Source organism: Telmatherina bonti, assembly GCF_933228915.1.
Source record: "Telmatherina bonti genome assembly, chromosome: 7".
NCBI lineage: Eukaryota > Metazoa > Chordata > Actinopteri > Atheriniformes > Telmatherinidae > Telmatherina > Telmatherina bonti.
This window is the reverse complement of record NC_136625.1, coordinates 21408763-21429354: the sequence shown is the minus strand read 5'-3', so window position 1 is coordinate 21429354 and position 20592 is coordinate 21408763. Positions and strand designations below refer to the sequence as shown.

The 20592-nt window shown below is 39.1% G+C and overlaps 1 protein-coding gene across 1 annotated transcript in view; it reads right to left on the bottom strand.

Annotated features, from left to right (window-relative positions):
• cdh2 (cadherin 2, type 1, N-cadherin (neuronal)) overlaps nt 1-20592 on the bottom strand; it is a 48998-nt gene that overhangs the window by 16638 nt on the left and 11768 nt on the right. The window contains exons 3-5 of the mRNA XM_079244128.1: nt 5101-5309; nt 1666-1833; nt 579-734 (exon numbers count right to left, since the gene is read on the bottom strand). Of these exons, the coding sequence (XP_079100254.1) occupies nt 579-734; nt 1666-1833; nt 5101-5309 (533 nt within the window). The remainder of the gene's footprint in view (nt 1-578; nt 735-1665; nt 1834-5100; nt 5310-20592) is intronic.

The window sequence follows — 20592 nt, the reverse complement described above, 5'->3', positions numbered from 1 at the left end:
TTTCCTCTGGAGTTGACTTAAATTGCTACAACATAATTTGTGTAGAGAAAAGTGATAGATGTTAAGTGTTGAGCTGTTCTACTGTTTACATTTCTCACCAAGCGTCTGCAGAACAAGCAGTTACATTTGTTGCAGAAATCTGTGACCTTCTTTGACAGCTGGGATAAATATGCTGAAGAATGTCATTTCATGTCAACTTAACTTGAAGTCCTTCAGTTTGCATGGAAGCACACTTTTTAAAGACCATTTTCACAGAATGGGGGAACTCCTCTAATGAAAAAAGCAGCTCTGAAACTGAAGGTTACGATGATGTGTCCAACACACTTTTCATGTAAAATCCTTTAAATTCTCAGACGGATAAGTCAGATTTCCTTGGAGACTCGGGTCTTTATCAAGTCTAAGGGTACTGTTTAGGCTACACATGACCCTTGAGTACATGCCAACTAGCAGGAATTTACGGCACTGCCAGGAAGAACGTTTTCCTCTTGATTACGAAGACTGACTAAATACCTGCAGGTCAACAGGAAATCAAGGGAAAAAAAAGGGGGGCTTTTGTTAAAATGTTTTGCCCAACTTACGTGGAAGCTGGAAATGTGCTCTCGATCGAGGGGCTTGTTGACAGATAGCTCTCCAGAAATTGGGTCGATCATGAAGATTCCAGTGGGAGGTTGGTCAGCGCCGGGGCCGGTCACGCTGTATCTTAGAGACCGGTTTTTGTCATGATCTGAACGGATCTGTGGGTGCAGAGATTTGAAATGATGCTTTAAACTAATAATCTTTCATTTGTACCTGTATTCAAACCTTTATGTAAAAAAAAAAAAAAAAAAAAAAAAAGTCATGCATGACTTGTAAATGTACTACTTTATTTCACAGTTTCAGCAGAGTTTAAAATTAAGTCGCCGTATGTGCACAGAGGTAATTGAGAGTCTACATAATATTGAAGTTCTGTCATGGCTGAACTGTCTATCCTGTTTGCCATGTAAGCTAAGACCACCCGTGCCTACACCCATGATCCATTCTGAGCAAACAGACCATTTCCTCTCCTTGATATCACCTTCTAAAGCCTAGAATCACCCATTCGAATATGGCCAGATTAAGAATAAAAGTACATGTGGCAAACGTAGGATTTAACAGTCTGTGAGGAAGTAAGCTTAATGTGCTGAAAAGAGATCTTCTTCTTAACCGTCCTAAAGCAATGCTTGTCCTCCGTCAGCCACCTCCACCCTCCCTGACCACAGAATTGCTGCAAAGGAATACAGAAGTGCCTATCTTTGAACCTTGAAAAGAGGAGTGCGATATCTAAACAGTCAACCAGGAAGCAGTTATGCTGGCCAGCACTTCAGATTTCTCACTGCTTGTAAGTACTACCAGGTTGTGTGAGTACATATTGCCCATGACCCAAAAAACAAAAAGTAGAGAAAGAAAAAAGAAAAGCAATAAACTAGCAAAATGCCATAATATGAGAAATTTTATTCAAGGCACAAGTCTCATGTCGGTAGCCTCTGACGTGGAGCTCAGAGCATCAGGAAAGTTAGAATATCAAGAAAAAAAAAAAGTACCAACTTTGAAGCTGGGAAACTTGTGGGTGGGTGGAAATGTGTGCGCACACTCGCATGTGTGTGTGTGTGTGTGTGCGTATGCATGCAACTGAGTCAAATACATTACCCGGACAAGTTCTTGTGGGAATGGGCCTCGTGAGTTCTCTGGGACATTGATTGGGGGGATGACCCAGTCTCTCTTCATGCGTTTCAGTTGGCTGTCCATGTTTCGTGATGGAAACACTATTTCCTTCGAATCCTTGGACATGACTGGAGGGGCAGCAGCTTCCTGGACCTGACAAAATTAAACGATTTAGCGATCATATCCATGCTGTAAAGTATATGTACTGACATTACAAAAAAAAAACCAAAAAAAAAAACCCAGGAGGCGAAGCTGTGAGCATGGTAGTTCTGATCTGTAGACTGATTTGACGCAGACAGAAATATCAAGTACATTTTCACAGATTACTGTGGAATTCTTATCGACTCTGGTACTCTGCTGACTTCACCTTTAACAACATTGTAACAGTTATGATCTAAAACAAGCGCAGGATGAAAGAACGTGTGTTAAAACACACTCAAGACGAGCCGTGATTATTTTTCTGGTTCTTAAATTTTAGTTAAAATTTCTCATTTTAATAACTTTTAGGAGCAACTTGGGACACGTCATGACATTAGCTGTGCAATTTATTTGATGGGTTTATGGAGCTCATCAGCAAAGGTAATAGCAAGAACACATTGCAACTATATTACAGCAGATCAGCGCTGATGTGGTTAACACATTAGCATGTGGATGTCACCTGCATTGATAAAAATCTGAAACACACTTAAAGACTGACACCACAGGTTGATCAGTGACCTTTAACCACAACGTTATTGACAAAGTAATATAGGATGTGATAAAAGAACAAGCTGCCATTTCCAAATTTTATTCAATACTTAGAATGTCTGTTCAATCAAACAACCTTTCCTGTTCCAACTGTCTTTTAGCTTAAAATACACTCAGTGCACATGTGATGGTATGCCCTGAAACTCTTCTATATCACCGGTGTGACAGCTGCACACCTCCAGCACTGGTTTGCTTTAAATGGCAGACCTCTTCTTATGTCCTGATAAAATACACCCACACAGATAGACCAGCTTCCATAATGGATCTGCCATTCTCCCTCAGCTATAATGAATGAGATTTGAAACAAAGGAGGATGGTACCTGAAAGCCAGACACTAAACACGCAGATGGCTCAAATTGGCTATGCAGCTCCAGAGACTGAGACTGAAGTACTGCCAGAAAAAGTTAAAATAACCTTGAACAAAACAAGGCGGGAAGGAAAACGGACAAAAAATAAAAAGGAAAAAAATGAAAGAATGCAAATCTTTCAATGTCAATAAATAATAACTAAAATTCTTTAGTCTTTTGAGCCGAGCGTTGCTTGCAGATATCTGAGCGTAGACAGCTTGTCGGGTAGCCATATCCTGCAAAGTACTACAAAGTGACTTATGCAAACACAGAAATTAATTATCACTTCTTCACCTTATAACACGACCCATATCCCCCACTCCTCCAACATCTGGGGAGCTGTCGCTGAGCTTCCACTAATCATGTTTGAAATCCGATTATACTGCGTTCACACACTGAAAATGCAGAGAGGCATGCGAACAGATAGTAAAGAAGCATGCCTCAGAAATATCTATTACCCTATTAAAATGGCTGCGAGTGAGACCAGTAATTATTTGCAACTTGTGTCTGGAATGATGAATGGCATGGTGGGTTCCTTCGGCCCAATACAAATCCATCTCTGGTACGCTGGAGGTCTACACCCATCCACACACTGCGAGTGCTCTCCATCTTCAGACTGGGAGTCTACTTCAGAGTAACGGAGAGTGTTACGCTGAGTGATAGTCTGAGTGTTTGCAAGTGTGTAGGAAGGATTTCCTTTTGGAGAAAAAAAAAAAAATTCCTTCTTTGAGATCTTAAAATGTTCTGTCCTCTCGGATTGCGGTGCAGCTGAAGTTCTAATAGAGATGGAGATAGTGGCCAAGGAGATATGCCCTCATGTTAATGAGGATATTGTTTGGCTGTCATTGATTAAAATCTTTCCCAAGGCTGGTGCATTAATGGCGTTATTAAAAAAAAAAAAAAAAAATACAATCGCTGATGTGATTAAGAGATGCGTGATGATTCATGACAATAATTGTGCTGTGGGGGAAGATAACCGCTCATGACCTCATAAACATGCAGGATGCGAAGAAGTCAATCCCTGATTTCATTATGAACAAATCAGGGCAAATCAAACAGCTCTCAACAGATACAGACTGGAGTTTAGTTAATCATGTCAATCCACACAGTGCCCATATGTAAGGATCCTGCATCTCTCTGACTTAAAATACAAAAAAAAGCAAGTCTTTATTTACCTGAGGATATATTTATCTTTGACCAACACTCCACAGGGAGTAATGGTATCATTAAAATCACATAATACCAGCAGGATTTCCTATAGCAAATGACTGTCAGCGGCTAATGGTGTTTTGAGAAGCCATGACATCATTACCCACAAGATGTTTAATTTTACTTCTCCATCTGCAGCACTGACACATAACTGTCAGTAAAAACCTTTAATCTGCATCCGCATTAAATATTTGTGCCCACCTTTCCGAGATTATCTCCTGCACTGAACATGTCGAAACAACTCTGTAGCAATTTGTTTAAGTACATTAGAGGGATTAGCAAAAAAAAACCCAGCACATTGTTCTTTGTAAAACAATCACGATTATTGCACTTGGGGGTGATCAAGACAGCAGAAGGTTAATGATTTAAGATCTTACAGCAATAATTACCAACATATGCACAGAAAGGCTCACTTTTAACCCACACAGAAAGGGTTGGAATAATAAGTAAGACAAAGCTGAAAATAGCAAATCCGTAAGTGTAAGAAGCCCCTGTGAGTTTAAAGCTACAGATATGATCTAAATGAGCAGCCTCACATAATTCACTGTCTATAACTGAAATTTAACTTCTACAGTACTTCAATGAAAAGGAGTTTTTACTCCTCCTTGTGACAAACCAGGAAGATATGGTCTTGTTTTTTTTTGTTTTTTTTTAAACTTATTCTCAGCCAGCCATAATAACATATGACCACATATTCATTCTAAATAATTACAATTACAGATGACTGCACAATGCATCCAGTGGATCTGCTTGAGTGGCACTGTGTCGCGCAGACAGATGTTCCCTGTCGTCCAAAGCTCTGAAAGTGTGTCCCCTTTTGAATGATAAGGCTATAACCTCAGGGAGTTAAACTTTATTAGGTGCTATTCTACATTTGCTCCTGCTGTCTTCCGATGTTGAGTTAATGTGTGTTTGCCTTGTAAATTCACACATTAAGTTTTACTCAACAGGGATACAGCCCCTCTCACTAAGCACCTGCTCAGAGAGAACGGCTGAGTGGGACATACTCGTTTCATGAATGATCCTGATAGGTGGAAGTTAATTGATTGGGGGTAAACTGATCAGTCAACATTTAATGGCAGGAACAGTGTAGGAAATAAAAGTCAGATGTATTCACCTGTGTAGGAGATGTCAGCCTGACTTGGGTCATCCATTGCTGCTGGGTGGTGGCATCACTAGCCTTGATTAGCAAAGGAGACTCAGGAAGTGTGGTGCGCTGAAGAGTCCTGGCAGCATAAACGACTCCGTCGGCCTCTATCCGAAAGTCTGATGGACTGCTGCATTCAAACAGCAGCAGACCACCTCGACTACAACTGACAAAGCCCACTGCAAGAGAAAGAAGCACATAGATTTTAGTTCAAATTAGCCCAACAGTGGGGGGGGAACAAACACAAACCATGAAGGAAGACAAGTAGCAAGACAGAAGGTCCACAAAGGGTTTCTGATTCTCCATCTCACTCATACATTATTTACTTCAAGCTGTGCCCCAAAGGTAAGACTCTAAACAGGTGCAGTAGAGGAGAAAGATGGAGGGAGAACAAACTTTAGAAAAAATAATAATATTTCTTAAGGGCTATTAAAGACAAAGCACAAAAATAAACAAATCCCAAACAATACAACTAAAAGTTGATGTAGAAATTAAACCAGTATAAATGCTTTGGAAAATCAGGCTTGGAAAAGAATAAACAAATAAATACTGAATTTTCTTAATGTATATTTCTACTGTAGAAGCCTCATTTAATTCCCAACCAAGGCTGCTGCATGCTTGCTTTGTCCCCCATGAAATACAGGGGTACCTTCTGTGCATTACTACAATCCCCAGCTACCTGAGAGACAGATGTGAGTGTGATGTTTATTTCATAAGCAAGTACACACAGATATCCAAAACTCAAGAACACACATCCAGACACAGCAGACAGGTGGCTCATGGGGGCTCGAGTCCCACAGGTGCCTCTGTGGCAGCGGTACAACATCAGTTCATGTTACAACTGAGTGACATTGCAGCCCATGTACCTCATGCATGCACACACAAACAAACCCGCACACATACAGTTACCTCAACAGCTAGGAGCTTTATTGTGTGATCCTTTAGTGTGGAAATGTTTCCCTGAAAGCCCCCCTTGTGTTCATAGCATAAAAAGCTCACAATGTTACCATACATCATTGGTACGGAGGTTCTGTTGAAGCAGCAATGAATTATTAAAGCCGACGTGGAATTACTTAACAAAAAGCCTTGAAGGTGGGTGCCTAATCTTCCTTTGTGCAGCAACCTTGCGGGACCTACTGATGTCTACACAACATCATCTGCACTTGGAGAGCATCGATTTCCCCTGGGCAAAGATACAGTATACCTGCTTGGAGTCAAAAGAAAACTACAAGGGCAGCGCATCCTACTAGTATTAAATTTCTCAGTGATGAGAATGATGAATTTAAAACATTTCTTGCTGATTTTTTCAGCTGGAGGCACTTGGTCTCAGGATTGAATTAGATGTAAAAGGAAGCAGAATCACTTCCATGAGAAAACATCTTAGTGAAAGGAAAAAATTGAAAAAGCCAGACAAGCCTGCTATACAAACTTGCATGTTTTTAAATGCAAGAACCAGAATACAAATACAAGCAAACAGAGCAGAAAAATTTAAAAAAAAAAAAAAAATATATATATATATATATATATATATATGCAGTTGCCCATTGAGAGTTCAAGTGCATTTCTGATAAATTCATCCTGATGAATGAAAATATAACCTTTTTCTACTTTATCAGAATCTAAACCCAACGAGCTCCATGCACCACATTCCACTAGCGTGCTCAAAGATGTAAACACCAGCAAAACAAAGGATCGTGACTGCAATCGTTTTTTTTCTTCCTTCTCTTCAGCTGCACAGCTGTCATTCAACAGAATGTTGCTCAACAACACAAAAAACTAAATAATCAATATAAAAGAGCCACTAGTTTTAACAACAGAGACAGAAGACGACAACATCTTTCTTTAAGACTAAAATAGACTATGCTGACCATCTCCTTCCTGGCTACTATTGTTCAATTACCCTTGTCCAATTATTTCTTTTTTCACTTTGAACCTGGGAAGGCCAGCATCAGATAGATGATGGTCTCTCTGAAGGCTTCCCTTTAAAGCTAGGTGCCTGTAAACTCAAAGCCTTCAGGCAATCACCAGCCATCTCAAGTCAGGAGCAGATACCCAGACAGGGGTAGAATACAGAGTAAGGGACTGTCAGAATAGCTCACAATGCAGCAGAAGACACTTCATAGATTTAGGAAGCTTCAAAATGTTCAAGGTGGGTTTAGTCTCAGTCATATGGTTTTGACAAAAGTGTTTAAAAGAGGAAAGCTTGAGGCAGTTCTGCCAACAAGTGATGCTGATAGTTACTTAGTAAGGTAATAAAAAAACCCCGCAATGATTATAACTGATTATAAGTGCTTATTAACAATGAAAACAAATTGACAAGTGTTTTTGGCAAACTCCACATCCTGTCAGCTTGACTAGTCAAACACCCCCACCCCACACACTTTTTTTTTCCCCTCTCTCTTTGTATTGAGGGACATCCAACTCAGCATTTTGTCAAAATGTCGTGAGTGAACACAACAGTAATTCGACATCGACATGTGGGATCTTTAAGGCATTAAAAGACGCATATTAATGTTCAAGAAAACTCTAAATTGAAGGGATTTTTTTTTTTTTTTTTTAAATATCTTTTATGTGAATGCCTGTAGTAATGCACTCAGCACCAGCATTCCCCTGCGAGTTGTTTCAGCCCAAGCCTTTTCTAGCTGTGAGCTCGAGCTCTTTAACATTGTCTGAAATTTTTCCATCAGGACTCCTTTGAGAGGCTCTTCAACAGTCGGGCCCTACAGCAATCGCTAAACGAACTCCCAGCAGGCACAACCATTTCCAATGATAATGAATGGGAATGTCCTGCATGTGTCTATTCATTTCTCAGGACGGCTCTGGTGGCTTATAAAAGCCACAGGAATGTGTAGCCTGGCACAGCTGCAACATATCTATATCTTCATGTGTAGGATCCCCAAGGTACAGGGTCAAAAAAGACCTGCCCCACCCTATCACACATGTAGCCATGGGCATTACAATCAAGGCCTGAATTGGACAGAAACGCCGATGCAGCACAGAGGACTGGGGGGTTAGGAGGGAAAATAAAAAAGAAAAGAGGGGGGGGGGGGAGAAAAAAAAAAAAAAGGAGTGGGGGGGACAAGCACGTCAGCAGAAAGGCCTGTCCAACTAATGCCCTGCACCGGGGCCCAAAATTACCTCCGATTCAATGATCCTATTCACAGCTGGGGTGCACCCCCACCTCTTGCTGGACAACACAAAAAACCCCTCTAACCTCTCCATAGTGCAAAAGTGCCTCTCTATTGTCCAGTCATCACGTGATTACTCTAACTCAGACAGACACAAATAGTTGGGGAGAGAAAGGGAGAGGCAGAGACATACATTTAATTTGGAACATGGAATGTGGACTCCTTGACTCCACAGAAGCAAGAAAGAAAAAAAACAAGGTTCCACAATCTCATTCCAATGCCCGCCTGCCAAACACACTACGAGTGAGTGGACTGAAGTCCCTATAATGTGCTGTTAATGTGACAAGACTAAAATGCCTCATGTGAGATCATCCCAACATCCAATCATTCATTCCAGAAAGTGAGGTCACTGACAGTTGAGAAATACTTAGCATGGGTGTTTTATCAGTAGCTGCAGATAAATGCATATCCATGCAAATAACCCAGTGCAGACACCCCCACCCAACTACCAAACACTGCCAAATAGTTCAACACCCCTGACAAAATGCATTATTCACAAATGAATGTGACCAGGTTTAGTACAGTGCCCTGCACTTGGCAGTGAGACAATGCAATATGAAGCAAAGGCACCAAATGAATGTGCTGTGTGAGACATCCATGCCAACACCACTGTTTATAAGATCCTGTTAAGCCCCACTGGAGCTTGCATTCTGGTACCTCAATTCAAACTGCTGTGATATGAAATTCTAATCCAGTCAAAAACTCAGGGAAACACGTTCAATTAAAGTCAGCATTCTCTGACAGAAAACAGACTTTGAGCCCAACCACAAAAATATCCCTCAGAGCATTCTCTGTAATTGTCCAATTATTGCAGAAATTGCTAAAAGCACAATGCGCTAATGGAACACAAAGTAAGACTTCTCCTTGCAACGCATAATTGCTTGTGCATTAAAGACTACCTGTGTGAAAACAGGGGCTTCATGGTGGTGTGGTGGTTAGCACTGCAACCTCACATCAAGAAGCTCACCGGTTCAAACCTCAGCTGGCAGGGTATTTATAACAATGGCCGTTCTGTGTAGAGATTGAATGTTCTCCCCATGCATTCATGGGCTCTCTCCAGGTACTCCGGCTTCCTCTCACCATAAAAAGACATGCAAGTCCATTTAATTGGTCATTTAAAATTGCCCCTTGGAGTGAATATGAGCATGAGTGTGAGCATGTCTCTGTGTGCCGGCCCTGTGATAGACTGCTGACCTGTCCAGGGTGTACCCTGTCTCTCCCCTGTTGCTGGCTCGGCTCCAGTTTCCCCACAACCTTGACGAGGTAAGAATTGGTATAGAAAATGACTTAATTATAAAAAACATATTTTATAACTTCAAGGCTGCTAAATAAACAAAGACCACAGACCCCTGTGCAACCTATTCGTCCCAATTACAGCCATGCTGATATAAATACCTAAAATGTAAGATTATGTCTCTTAGAAAGCTTAAATAGGAAAGTATTGTTTTCTTGTGTTCCATTTTACCAAAATAACTTTTGACATAAGAGACTGCAATGCTTTATTCTTCCAAAGAAGCATTGATAAAGAGATGAGATGAAGGTATATTTCTGTTTTCCAGAAATAGGATATATTCTTCAGAGAAACTAAACAGTCTGTAGCTAAAGCTTGAATCTGGGAATGCTGATTTGTCTTCTTTTTTTTTTTTTGCAAGACTAAACCCTTGAAGGCATTTTTACTAAGGCACTGCACTTCAAACGCACCATTCCATGCATTTATAGCAAGGCCAAAATATGAAAGGGATCTGCATAAAAATATACAGTATTTGTACTCCCTTCAGTGTCTTGAGCAATTAAGAAAACTAAAGAGGAATTGCATCAGTGCATAAACACAAGCAAAAAGCAGCTGGCTCACTTTCCTTGCTTGATTGCAGTGACCAATCCTCTAGCTCTTGGTTTCCTTCTTGAAATTGTTGGCTCAATTAGAATTATAGAGAGGGCCTCGAAGAAAATGTATTGATACCACCTTCCCTTATCACAAACACCCACATGAGTATACACAAAAACATAAGCACCAAAAACATCTGAACAGCTAAATCCAGTCTCAACCCAGATTTTCAAGCTTCCTTGATCCAGCAAAATGGCCCTGAGGAAATAGAAACAATCTTAATTTGCTTTGATGATTTTTTTTTTTGTTGGTTTGTTCTTTAACACTTGCATTTCTGTCACATTTGTGAATTTGGTCATTTGTTCTTCCTCGACATAGCAACTCCTTCTCGTACTTATCAAGGAGAAGGTCTTTTTCTGTGAACTTTTTTTTGTTTTTTTTGGTTTTCCTTTCTGGATGTGAGATACTCTCCTAAGACTGAGCTAAAATGCTTGTCAATCAGAACCCACCACTCTGATCTCCACAGAATGGTATTCAGTAAAAAAAAAAATAAAAAAAATAAAAAAAAGAGAGAGAAGTATTCCAGCTACAAGACAAGATCCTCTGAAAATAAAAAATGTATGATAGTTGTCTTTCCAAAAGGAAATAGGACATTTAAAAATTAGCATTCTCTCTGTGTTAGCAGTAAATGAGAAGAGCAGGGCAACATTACAATTATTCATAGTCTATGTTGGATAAATTAAGTGATTCTGTTTTTCAGCATGTAGACAGTTGGGCATTGTGTGGATTAACGTGCCACTGGAGCTGAGAACTGATAAGGCTAAGCTACATCTCTGCCGTTATCAGCACAGCTACCAGAATTTTGTTCTGAGTTACTGAGACAGCTGCCTCGTTACACAAGCTTTAGAGAGGACATTAAACTGACCACACTGCCAAGATGTCAAAACGCTAACTTGTCATTATGCACTTAAGAGCCAGAGAGGTGATGCTTGCTGTAAGAGCTGTTATATTAACACATTAAGATGACAAAAATCTTCAAATCTGGCAGGTTATAGTTCACCAGAAATCCCTGTCCTTCCACTTTCATTCTAAATAAATTTCAGTGCTTCAGAATATTCTCTCTGAGATGAGAGATAAGCAGATAGCCATAAGCTGTATGGTACAGTGTAATGCTGTGTAAACATGTAATGCCAACATGGCTCCTTGCATTTTAAACATTTCCCAAAAGAATCTCATGCATCAGGTTTATGTGCAATGGGGCGAACATCTTTGCTCTCAGATGTTTCTCATCAATCTTATCTAATTCACCTCATTATTACTAAAATAGCTAATAAACCAAAAGGTAGAAAGACACCAAGACACCTAAAAATCAGAAAATAATTAAGGTGTTTGCATGCATCCATTTTATCATTTCTGTATCACAGAAGATATTCTATAGTGATCGTGCACCACTGTAACTCATATTTCAAGAAGTGCGCCACTACATTGTGTATCTATCACTGGTACAGAGCTATCTCAGGTATTCTCTGCTGGTCAGACATTTAACTCATCTTTGAGCTCCTGGATGGTTGAGATATAACCCTAAATATTAAACAACAGACATAGGTTGCTTTTATTCATTAGTCTACCATTTCAAAACAAACAACAACTCAATGTGCTGGATTTTTATGCACCTTCCCATAAAAGTCTGAACAAACTGAAAATCGAATAGAAAAAAAAATTGAAAATCAGGATTTTTTTGCTTCACAATTTTGAAAACGATTTTTTGTTTAAAAAAATTGATTTTTTTTTTCCAAGTAAATAAAAATAATCCATTATAAAACTTTTGTAATTTTTTATTGTTTTTATTATTCTTTTACTTGTCTTCTTGGGCATTATAGCAGCAGGATGATGGTCTGGCTACTGTGTTTTTTTGCTTATTGAAATCAAGAAAAATGACTAGCAAAAAAAGGTTTATACATTTATTTTGTTTTTAATCTACAGAAATCAGCAATATTGAAGAAGAAAATCGCAATGTAAAATTGAATCTGCGCCCAAAAAAATCGTAATTGAATCGAGACAAAAGCATATAGTCACAGCCCTAACATCTACCATGACTGTTTCATCACTGCAAAAGTTAAGACAAATGAAAAGAACAAAACAGTAAACACCCTGCTTAAATCAGATAAAAGATCAGGTGTTAAACAAGTTAATTTGTATTTGGAGGTTAGGGCTTAAAAGACAAGACAAGAAAGCGGCCGACAGCTAAATCAACTAATCATAATGACCCCTCCCTCGTGCCTGTGGATTCAAGCTGAGCTGATGTTTTTTGAAGAGGCTGATCACGAGGGCCAGGCACTAAAACTGCCTCAGTGCAACCTGTAATGTGACATTATTAGGGTCTTTTGATCTCCAAAGCATAGACTCAAAGCTATTTAGTTCTTCCCCTTGATCATTTATGTCTAAATACCATCATAAAAATCAAAGAGACAGAAAAAGAGGCAGTGACCAGAGATGGGATAACCTCCGCTGATATTTTCACTGGGTCTTGCAAGGCTTTTTAATCACACTGGCAGAGCGGTTTGCCATCTTTGACTTGTTACTGAGAGAGGAAATGAGAGAAAAATATACTGTGTGCCTTTCTTTTGAACTGTGTCAAAAATTTTCCATTTTTTCTTCCCACAGATTCACAGTTTCAATAATTTCATGTTAGGAAAAAGCTGGAATTGTGTCTAGTCTTAAGACAGATGCATTGAAGAATACGGACCAAGAAATTTAAGATTTTATTATCAAAATGCAGTTGGAAATACAGTTTTAATAAACACAGAAGACATTTCAAAAGAGTTAATAGCCAAACAGGCCCTTTACGAGATTAAAACAAACTATACACTTAATTAAAACTTTGACTTGCACTGGACAAGTGTCTTACCCATAATATAATAAATATTTGAATGTTCAAGACAACAAAGACATTTCCCGGGAGATTGACCACAGAGGAAGTCAGCTATAAGTTATTAGTTTTGACAAGATTGGAGCAGCTGTTTATCGGAATGTGATTAAATTCTAACAAATTGCCTAAACTCTTAACTCAGCATTTGACTGAGTTCATTAAATGCTGTAAGGAAGTCAATCCAGACACCACAAATAAAAAACCCCATCATGTGTGACAGGGGGAAGTGGCCCTGCCTTAATACGCAACACACCCTATGCACATGTCACCATATTCAACAGCTTTAAGGTTTCATTACATCTTGCTCAATGAGCCAGATCAATTATCACCTAAAGCAAATACAAAGGCAATGACATCATGCCATATTCAAGGCAATCTAAAAGGATAATATGAATAATATTCATATATACACGCACCACCACCCACTATCAGTTTAGTGAGTCATACTCCCACATTTACAGGTTAAGGCAGCTGGCATGATGAGGAGTGAAAAACAACCCATGTGCCATAAGAAAAAAAGCTGTAGCAAGACAAACAATACAACAGGAAGTTATTCCTTTTGTTTTTTTGTGCCTGTTTAGAAGACATATTTTATCACACTTAAAGGTTTTCCAACTACCTTTCTGACTGGGAATCAGAGGGGGCTTTGAGCTGCAGCCGTAGCACCACCCTTCATCCAAAGTGACCATGTACTTTATTGTGAATCTTTTTTATCTGTAATACAGTAGAAATTGGGAAGTTATGTGTTGGAAAAAAAAAACCTCTGTTGCAGTTCTTTGGATCATATGAAATAGCATTTGTGACCAAAATAATTTTTTGTATATTATATTTTTTGTTCAGTATCTTGAATGGAATCTCCTTTTTCAGCCAGCCAAGTGGTCATCGTGGAAACGATGATTAATATGCGTTTATGCAAATTAAACTAACCATATTCTTTAACAGTGATGACTCTACATGAATAGACAGGCCAGTGATTGCTCATGAAAAAGGCATGATGTATCTTCTCTGCCTTTATAGGAAATTAAAGCTGTGCCTCTTTTGCATACCTCTGTTGTCAATCAAACTCGTATGCAAATGAAAAGCTCAGGTAAAGACCGACACACTCCACTGCATCCAATTACAAACCTAACCACACACACAAACATGCTTTTTTTGTTCCATTTTCTTCCATTTCCTCTTACTATGCATACATTCATGTGTGCAGACACTAACATGTCCCCCTTTAACCTTAAATGTGGCTAAAACAGAGAAGGAAAGCAATTTAAGCCAAATTCAAAAATATATATTTTACAGTTGAGAATGTCTGCAGAAAGAATGATGCAGAAGGATGGCAATGTTTCCGTCACCTGCCCTACCTACAGTAGAAGATGTGAAATGAAATGAATGTGGATCCGAAACAGATCTTGAGGTCATTATATTATGGGTAAGACACTTGCAAGTTCATGCTGATTTCCTGAGAACAAAGCTGATGGAATCCCAGTTTCTCTGCCTTTTACTTGGAGGAAATCAGGGAGCAGGGAAGAAACGAGGAATAGGCATGCGAATCCTGCCTGGCCAGGAAACAAAAGCAAGAGACAAAGGAAGATAAGGCTGACAGCCTCTGGAGGAGACTATTATAAAACTGAAAGAGACAGAAGCAGCAGAAAAAAAATGTATTGCTGGGAAGCACATACAACGTATATACCAAACAATGTTTCATTTTTAATTCCAAACTGTAGACTGTATTGATGCACAGTCAAGAGGAAACTGAATATTCAAAGCTGAATCGTGAATTAAATACATTTAAAACTTCAGAAAATAACAAGTCAGAGAAAAAAAGTGGAGAAAAATAGTATTTTGCCAAAAGAGACTATGTAGAAACAACAATACTGGTCTTACTGCAAACTTACAGTATCTGAGACCATTACAGCCACTGATGTATTATCCTCATTTCCTTACCTTCACAACGCCATAGATCAGCGGACAAGTTTGCAAAGTCAAACCAACATATAGATCTGGTTTTAGAAAGAAACAGGGGGGGAAAAAAATCACCAAAACAAAGACTGAAAAAATTAAGCTTCAAAAGAGAGGGATTGGGGCAGCTGCCAGTTCAGAGTGTGTACATTCGCCATTGAGCATTTAAATCAATACGCGTCAAATTCTGCTTGAAACACAATTATTCCATGCTTAAAGAAAAAGATGAAAAATTCACAGAAGAAAGATTAAAGATTAGGCCGATGCTTCACTCTAAAGCTTTCACGCCAGCTTGTACATAGCTTTTCAGACACGTGACAGCCTGTTATGTGATGCTCCAGCTGAAGAAAGCAAACAGCAAGCATTTGTATGAATATACAAACACTGTCTTGGTGTGTCAAGTGAGCTGAGTTTTCTTTCTTTTCTTTTTTCCCTTCTTTGTACTGTGTTGATTCCTTGAAACATTAAACCACAACTGAGATGCATCCAACTCACTTTGACCTTTTGGATCCTCCCCCACGTGGAGTTTGGACTCAAATAGATCAGCTAAGTGGAAGGAGGGGGTTTAATGAGTTTATTCATTGGATGCCTGCAAATGAAAAATGTATACCTATTTCTCAGGGCATTGTTTATTATCATTCAAAATAAGATAGAAAAACCTGATAACATTATTTCCCCTTTTTGCTGGTATTTTGCAGCTGTTTATCTAAGATGGCTAGAGACTTTTTGTTGTCTTTTATGAGGTTTTGTGTCAAACTGTGCTATTATTGATTTCTGTGAAGTTTTCTTTACTATTTTATTGCTGTGGGTTACGCTATGATGCTCAATGCAGCATCAATTTGTAAAAGACATCTTTCTGTTGGGGCTTTCCACTTTCATATGCTTTTTTTCCCCCCACAGCAGAACAGAAGCAATTTAACACCACCCAATCCAACAAATTTATATACTGCATAGAAATCTCACTTTGTCAAAATTCAGACTGAGCTGCATTAAAAGCAGACGGGGGGAAAAGGACTATGCATATTGACTATTCAAATGGGCAAAGAACGAACAGGATTTCCTCAAGCGAGTACAAAAACTGTGTTGTGGTGTCAAAAATATATCCTTGAAGTTTCCGTCCCTGCTCGCTAGCGGTTGCAGCTGAGACATCAGGTGTGAACGATTAATCTTGGAATCGGCCCAGCACAATAAGTATCTCCTCTCACATGCATTATCCGTGTTGTTACCGAGCGTTACCATGTGTTGTGTAATGCTGTGCAAGTGGAGTCTATGAGGGAAGAGCCCTTCTTACTCCCATGTAATCAGCTGGACTGAGTTGGTTAAGAAAAGAATCTGTGCAGCTGTGCTTTATTCCAGACACAATGACTCCCAGATTAGGGAAACTGGAAAGAGGGAGGAAGGGAATAAACAATCACAGAGAAATGGGAAGCTGGTGGGGGTAAAGGGGGCAGCACGACTCCAAACACATCTGTCCTCAGTTTGTCTGCAGCTATAACACAAAACCACAAGCAGGCCATGTACAAATCTGTCTCTGCTCGGAAAAGGCTGCCTGCAGAAATGTTTCCAGACCGTGGCTTCTTAACATGACGACTCATGGGAATTCCATCGCCTGTTGGCGATATAGCAGCGTTTGTCAGGGTCACTCAAACGTTGACAGCGGTGGCATAAACAAGCAGGTGGCACAAATATGTGAATCAGTGTAGAAAGCTTCTTATACGACCATGCAGTTTCTGTATATGCTGTTGACAGAGTACCTGCTGTGGTTTTGCTTCACTTTCTTAATGATGTTCCTGAAATGTCACAAAGACTCCCTGTTTCATCATAAAGTAAGTTGGATTTTGTACAAATATGTCATCTTTGTATACTTTGGCAAAGCTCTGAAGTATGTTTTCTAACTTTCAAAATGAAAGTAATCCATTTGCCTCCATCTTTCCCGACTCATATAAGGAATGCAAGGGTGAGATGAGAGGGAGGGAAGTCAGGTGATATGCTGGTTGGTGCTGTCCTATGATTCTGCCTCAGTTGAACCTTACAGGCAAACAAACACACACACACACACACACACACACACACACACACACACACACACACAAAAAAAACAGGTTCAGAGTGTAAACAGTGCAAACAGAGACAGGATTCACTAGAAAGACACCCTGCTGCCAATGGAGCTTATTTGAAAGCCTTGCCATCCCTCTTAGAATAGCTTACGCATAGGGAGTGATTAAACAACAAACCACACTACAGCACCCTAATCCACCATCCAGTTCTTGATGCGTCTCCCTGTTTGTCTTGTTTTCTTCCTCTATGTATATACAACAAAAGACAAGCTAATTCTCAACATTAGTCGGGATGGATTCCACAATATGATGGTGTTTAAAGAGACTTTCTCTTTCAGTTGAAGATTTTCTTTTGTTGAGATTTTCTACCAAACAAAAAAAATACAAACTTATTGACTTGTAACTGGGGTCTTTAAAGGGGTGCTATTATGGTATTTCGAGTTTTCTGAGCTTTCTACAGTGTTACAGTGTTGAATCCTCAGACATGTGAACGCTACTGTTTTTTTTAAAATCACATAAATGCATGTCTGAGTTTGAGTTCCTCCGTTCAGTTTCCATGGCGACGAAAAACGCATTGTTTTAGAGAGTTTTTTCTACTTCGAAATCCTTCTGACGTCCCGGGGGATAAGGTTCGGGGATTGGTTACATAGTGGTTAAGAAGGGCATGTACAAATACATCAGGCGGGTGGAAAACGTGGGATAAAGTTATTTTGAACTATGGCAGGTGAGTTTACCAAAGAGAGACATCTTGCTGCATTCGTTGCTGTGGGTTGCTGTTTTCCACTTCGTTTTCAGGGTCTGATTCAGGTTCCAACATGTAGGGCTGTATGCTATGTGTTGACATTGTATTTTTTTTTTTTTTATTGAGTTCATATTAGCCTAATCCTTCTGTTTATGAGATGTTACAATGACGGCGAAAGCATTTGCTTTGCGCGCTCCCGATGTAGTGCAGTGGCGGGAGGCGGGGCTTAATGCAGAAGCGTCTCAATCCACTCGTTTAGCCCATAGGCTGATCTGACAGCCTATGGAGAGGGTCGGTCTGAAGTAAATAAAGCGATTTGTGACAATAACTCGATCAATCCCAGCCCTTCTGGTCTCAGAAATAAAGATAACTTAGCCTGAAATGCACATAATAGTTCCACTTTAAGGACAATAATCTGCTTATTTATTACCACAGAATAGCTGAGGTCGGAGAAAACTGGTAGATCATGGCCGGCAGGCACATGATACGCAGAATACAGAACTTTTTTTCAAATATCTGCAAGAATTAAATTGTTCCAGGTGGGGTCCTATTTTCTTTCAAACTCTGCCGATTGGCCTGCAGATAAACGAATAGTCATTCTTGGGACTGAAACATATCTGGTTTCCAACTGGACTGATGGAGGCTCATGTGGTGTGGGACTGGTTTTATTACTTACAGTGCTTCTCATCTGAGGCTTTTCTCTTCATTTGTCCACATTCCTCTGATTCACTGAAGTGGGCACAGGAATTAAGCTTGTTTTTTCCCCCTACTGGTTTAATCTCATTGCTTTCATTGGCTGATAAAACTCTGTGCTAAGAGTAAGCTTATTATTTATTGTTCTGAAGAAAGTGCGTCTACCCAGGTGTGACCAAGCTCAGATGAATGTAGGGATTCAAATGAGCAAACCAATAATAACTTTTTTTTTTTTTTTTTTTGGTTGTTCATATCTGTGATCAGGAAAATGCACAGCTGCTTAAAAGCCAATATAATCTTCCCCGCTACTCTGTTTCCTCTCGGACCACATAGATCTGGCAATATAAATGGACATTTGAGATGTATGACCTCATAACTCAAATTATATGAATTTAATAACATGTGTGTATTGCACAGCATGGTTGTTGATGAGAGCAGTAAAGCAAACTTTAATATCCCAGTGTGTTAGAACTGTTAATGAGCAACACTGAGGCCAGTTACATTGTAACTCACTGTTGAGGTTCATATTGCTGACAGTGGACTGTAATTCTCATACTTGCGTTAAACATGACTGTCCCAAACAGACAGACACACATCCCATAAACAACATACAGTTGATGCTTTTACAGCTCTTAAAATCTCTGTAACATCAGCAAAGAATTTAAGGATGCATCTAATTTATTAATTACTTATTAATTTATTGATTAATTATTTGATTAATAAATAACCACAATATTTGATGACGAGAACCACTTTTAAAAAGTTATTCATCAGCCAGTGATTTGTCATCTGGTGAAAAGTGGCTGGTTGGTAAAGTAGGACTTTAGCAAGGCTGATGAGTGCAGCGGAATATGGCAAACATGTCATGCTATGAGATCACAGACTGCTGGCCAGCTGTGTGTGCTGATGCAGACGAAACCTTTCAAGCCTTTTCAACATATGGTTCAAATCAACTACATCAGAGTCACACTGAGTTTCAAAAACAAGCAAAAGTCCCACATATTTGCAAATGCTGGATTAATTAAAAGCACAAAAATACATCTTGAAATGCACTCTGACATGCAAAAATGCTGACAACGTACAATAATTTGGCACTATAATGAGGTGCTGAAGTAGCTACACACAACCCTCTTAATAACTATTGTGAAGGCGATATTATACTTGTTTAAAATAAATACAAAAAAGAACCAAATTCTAATCACTGTGGGAGGCTTTTACAGAGGTAGATTAAGAGAGAGACAGGGAGAGAGAGAAAGACAGAGGGAGAAAGTGAGAGAAAAAGACAGCAAGACTTTTTTTTAATAGATATTTTATTGATCCCAATAGATCCAATGTTCTTTGTAGGTTTCATTAACGTAAATAGGTTATCTGGGACATCAACTTAAAGAAAATTTAAAGTGACTCCAATGAATGAAATGGTGTTCGTCAGGGTTAGTTGAAATTTTTACACATTTTTCCATTGATTTAGACAACATTCTTTCAAATATCATATTTCAGAAATGGATGAAGATGGTTACAATTATCTTATCCCAGATATGTCATTTATTTATTCATGTAATAAGCTTGGTGTTTTACAAAAATAGTTATCTGAGAAAGTTTTTTTTTTTTACCAAAATAAAAAGTTACATAAATATCTGTAAATAAATTGATTGAGTTAAATTTGATCAAAAATCTAATTGAATCAGGCTGTTCTAAAGCAAATAAATTCATTAAATGCCAGCCTTAGACCCTTACACCATGAGCTAAAACACTCACAACAGCTGCTGATCATGCTAAGCCAGAATTTAAGTTTATTGAGTGTGAACGCCATTCTCACTTTGAAATACATATTTTTTAAGCACATCTCTGCACTGTGCACAAATCAACATAAGAGCGGAGAAAGACTGTAAAAAGACTGAATTGTGAAAACCATTAAGTCCAGCTGTCTTACTTCCACTACTAAGGTGTCAAAAAGGCAGTGCTGGTATGTTCATTAACATAGCATAACTTGAATAGTGGTGGTGGTGGTGGGCTGCCAGCCCAGTTTCAGTGTGATTAAAGCAAACAAAGCAAAATCTTAAACAAAATTTCCTTGT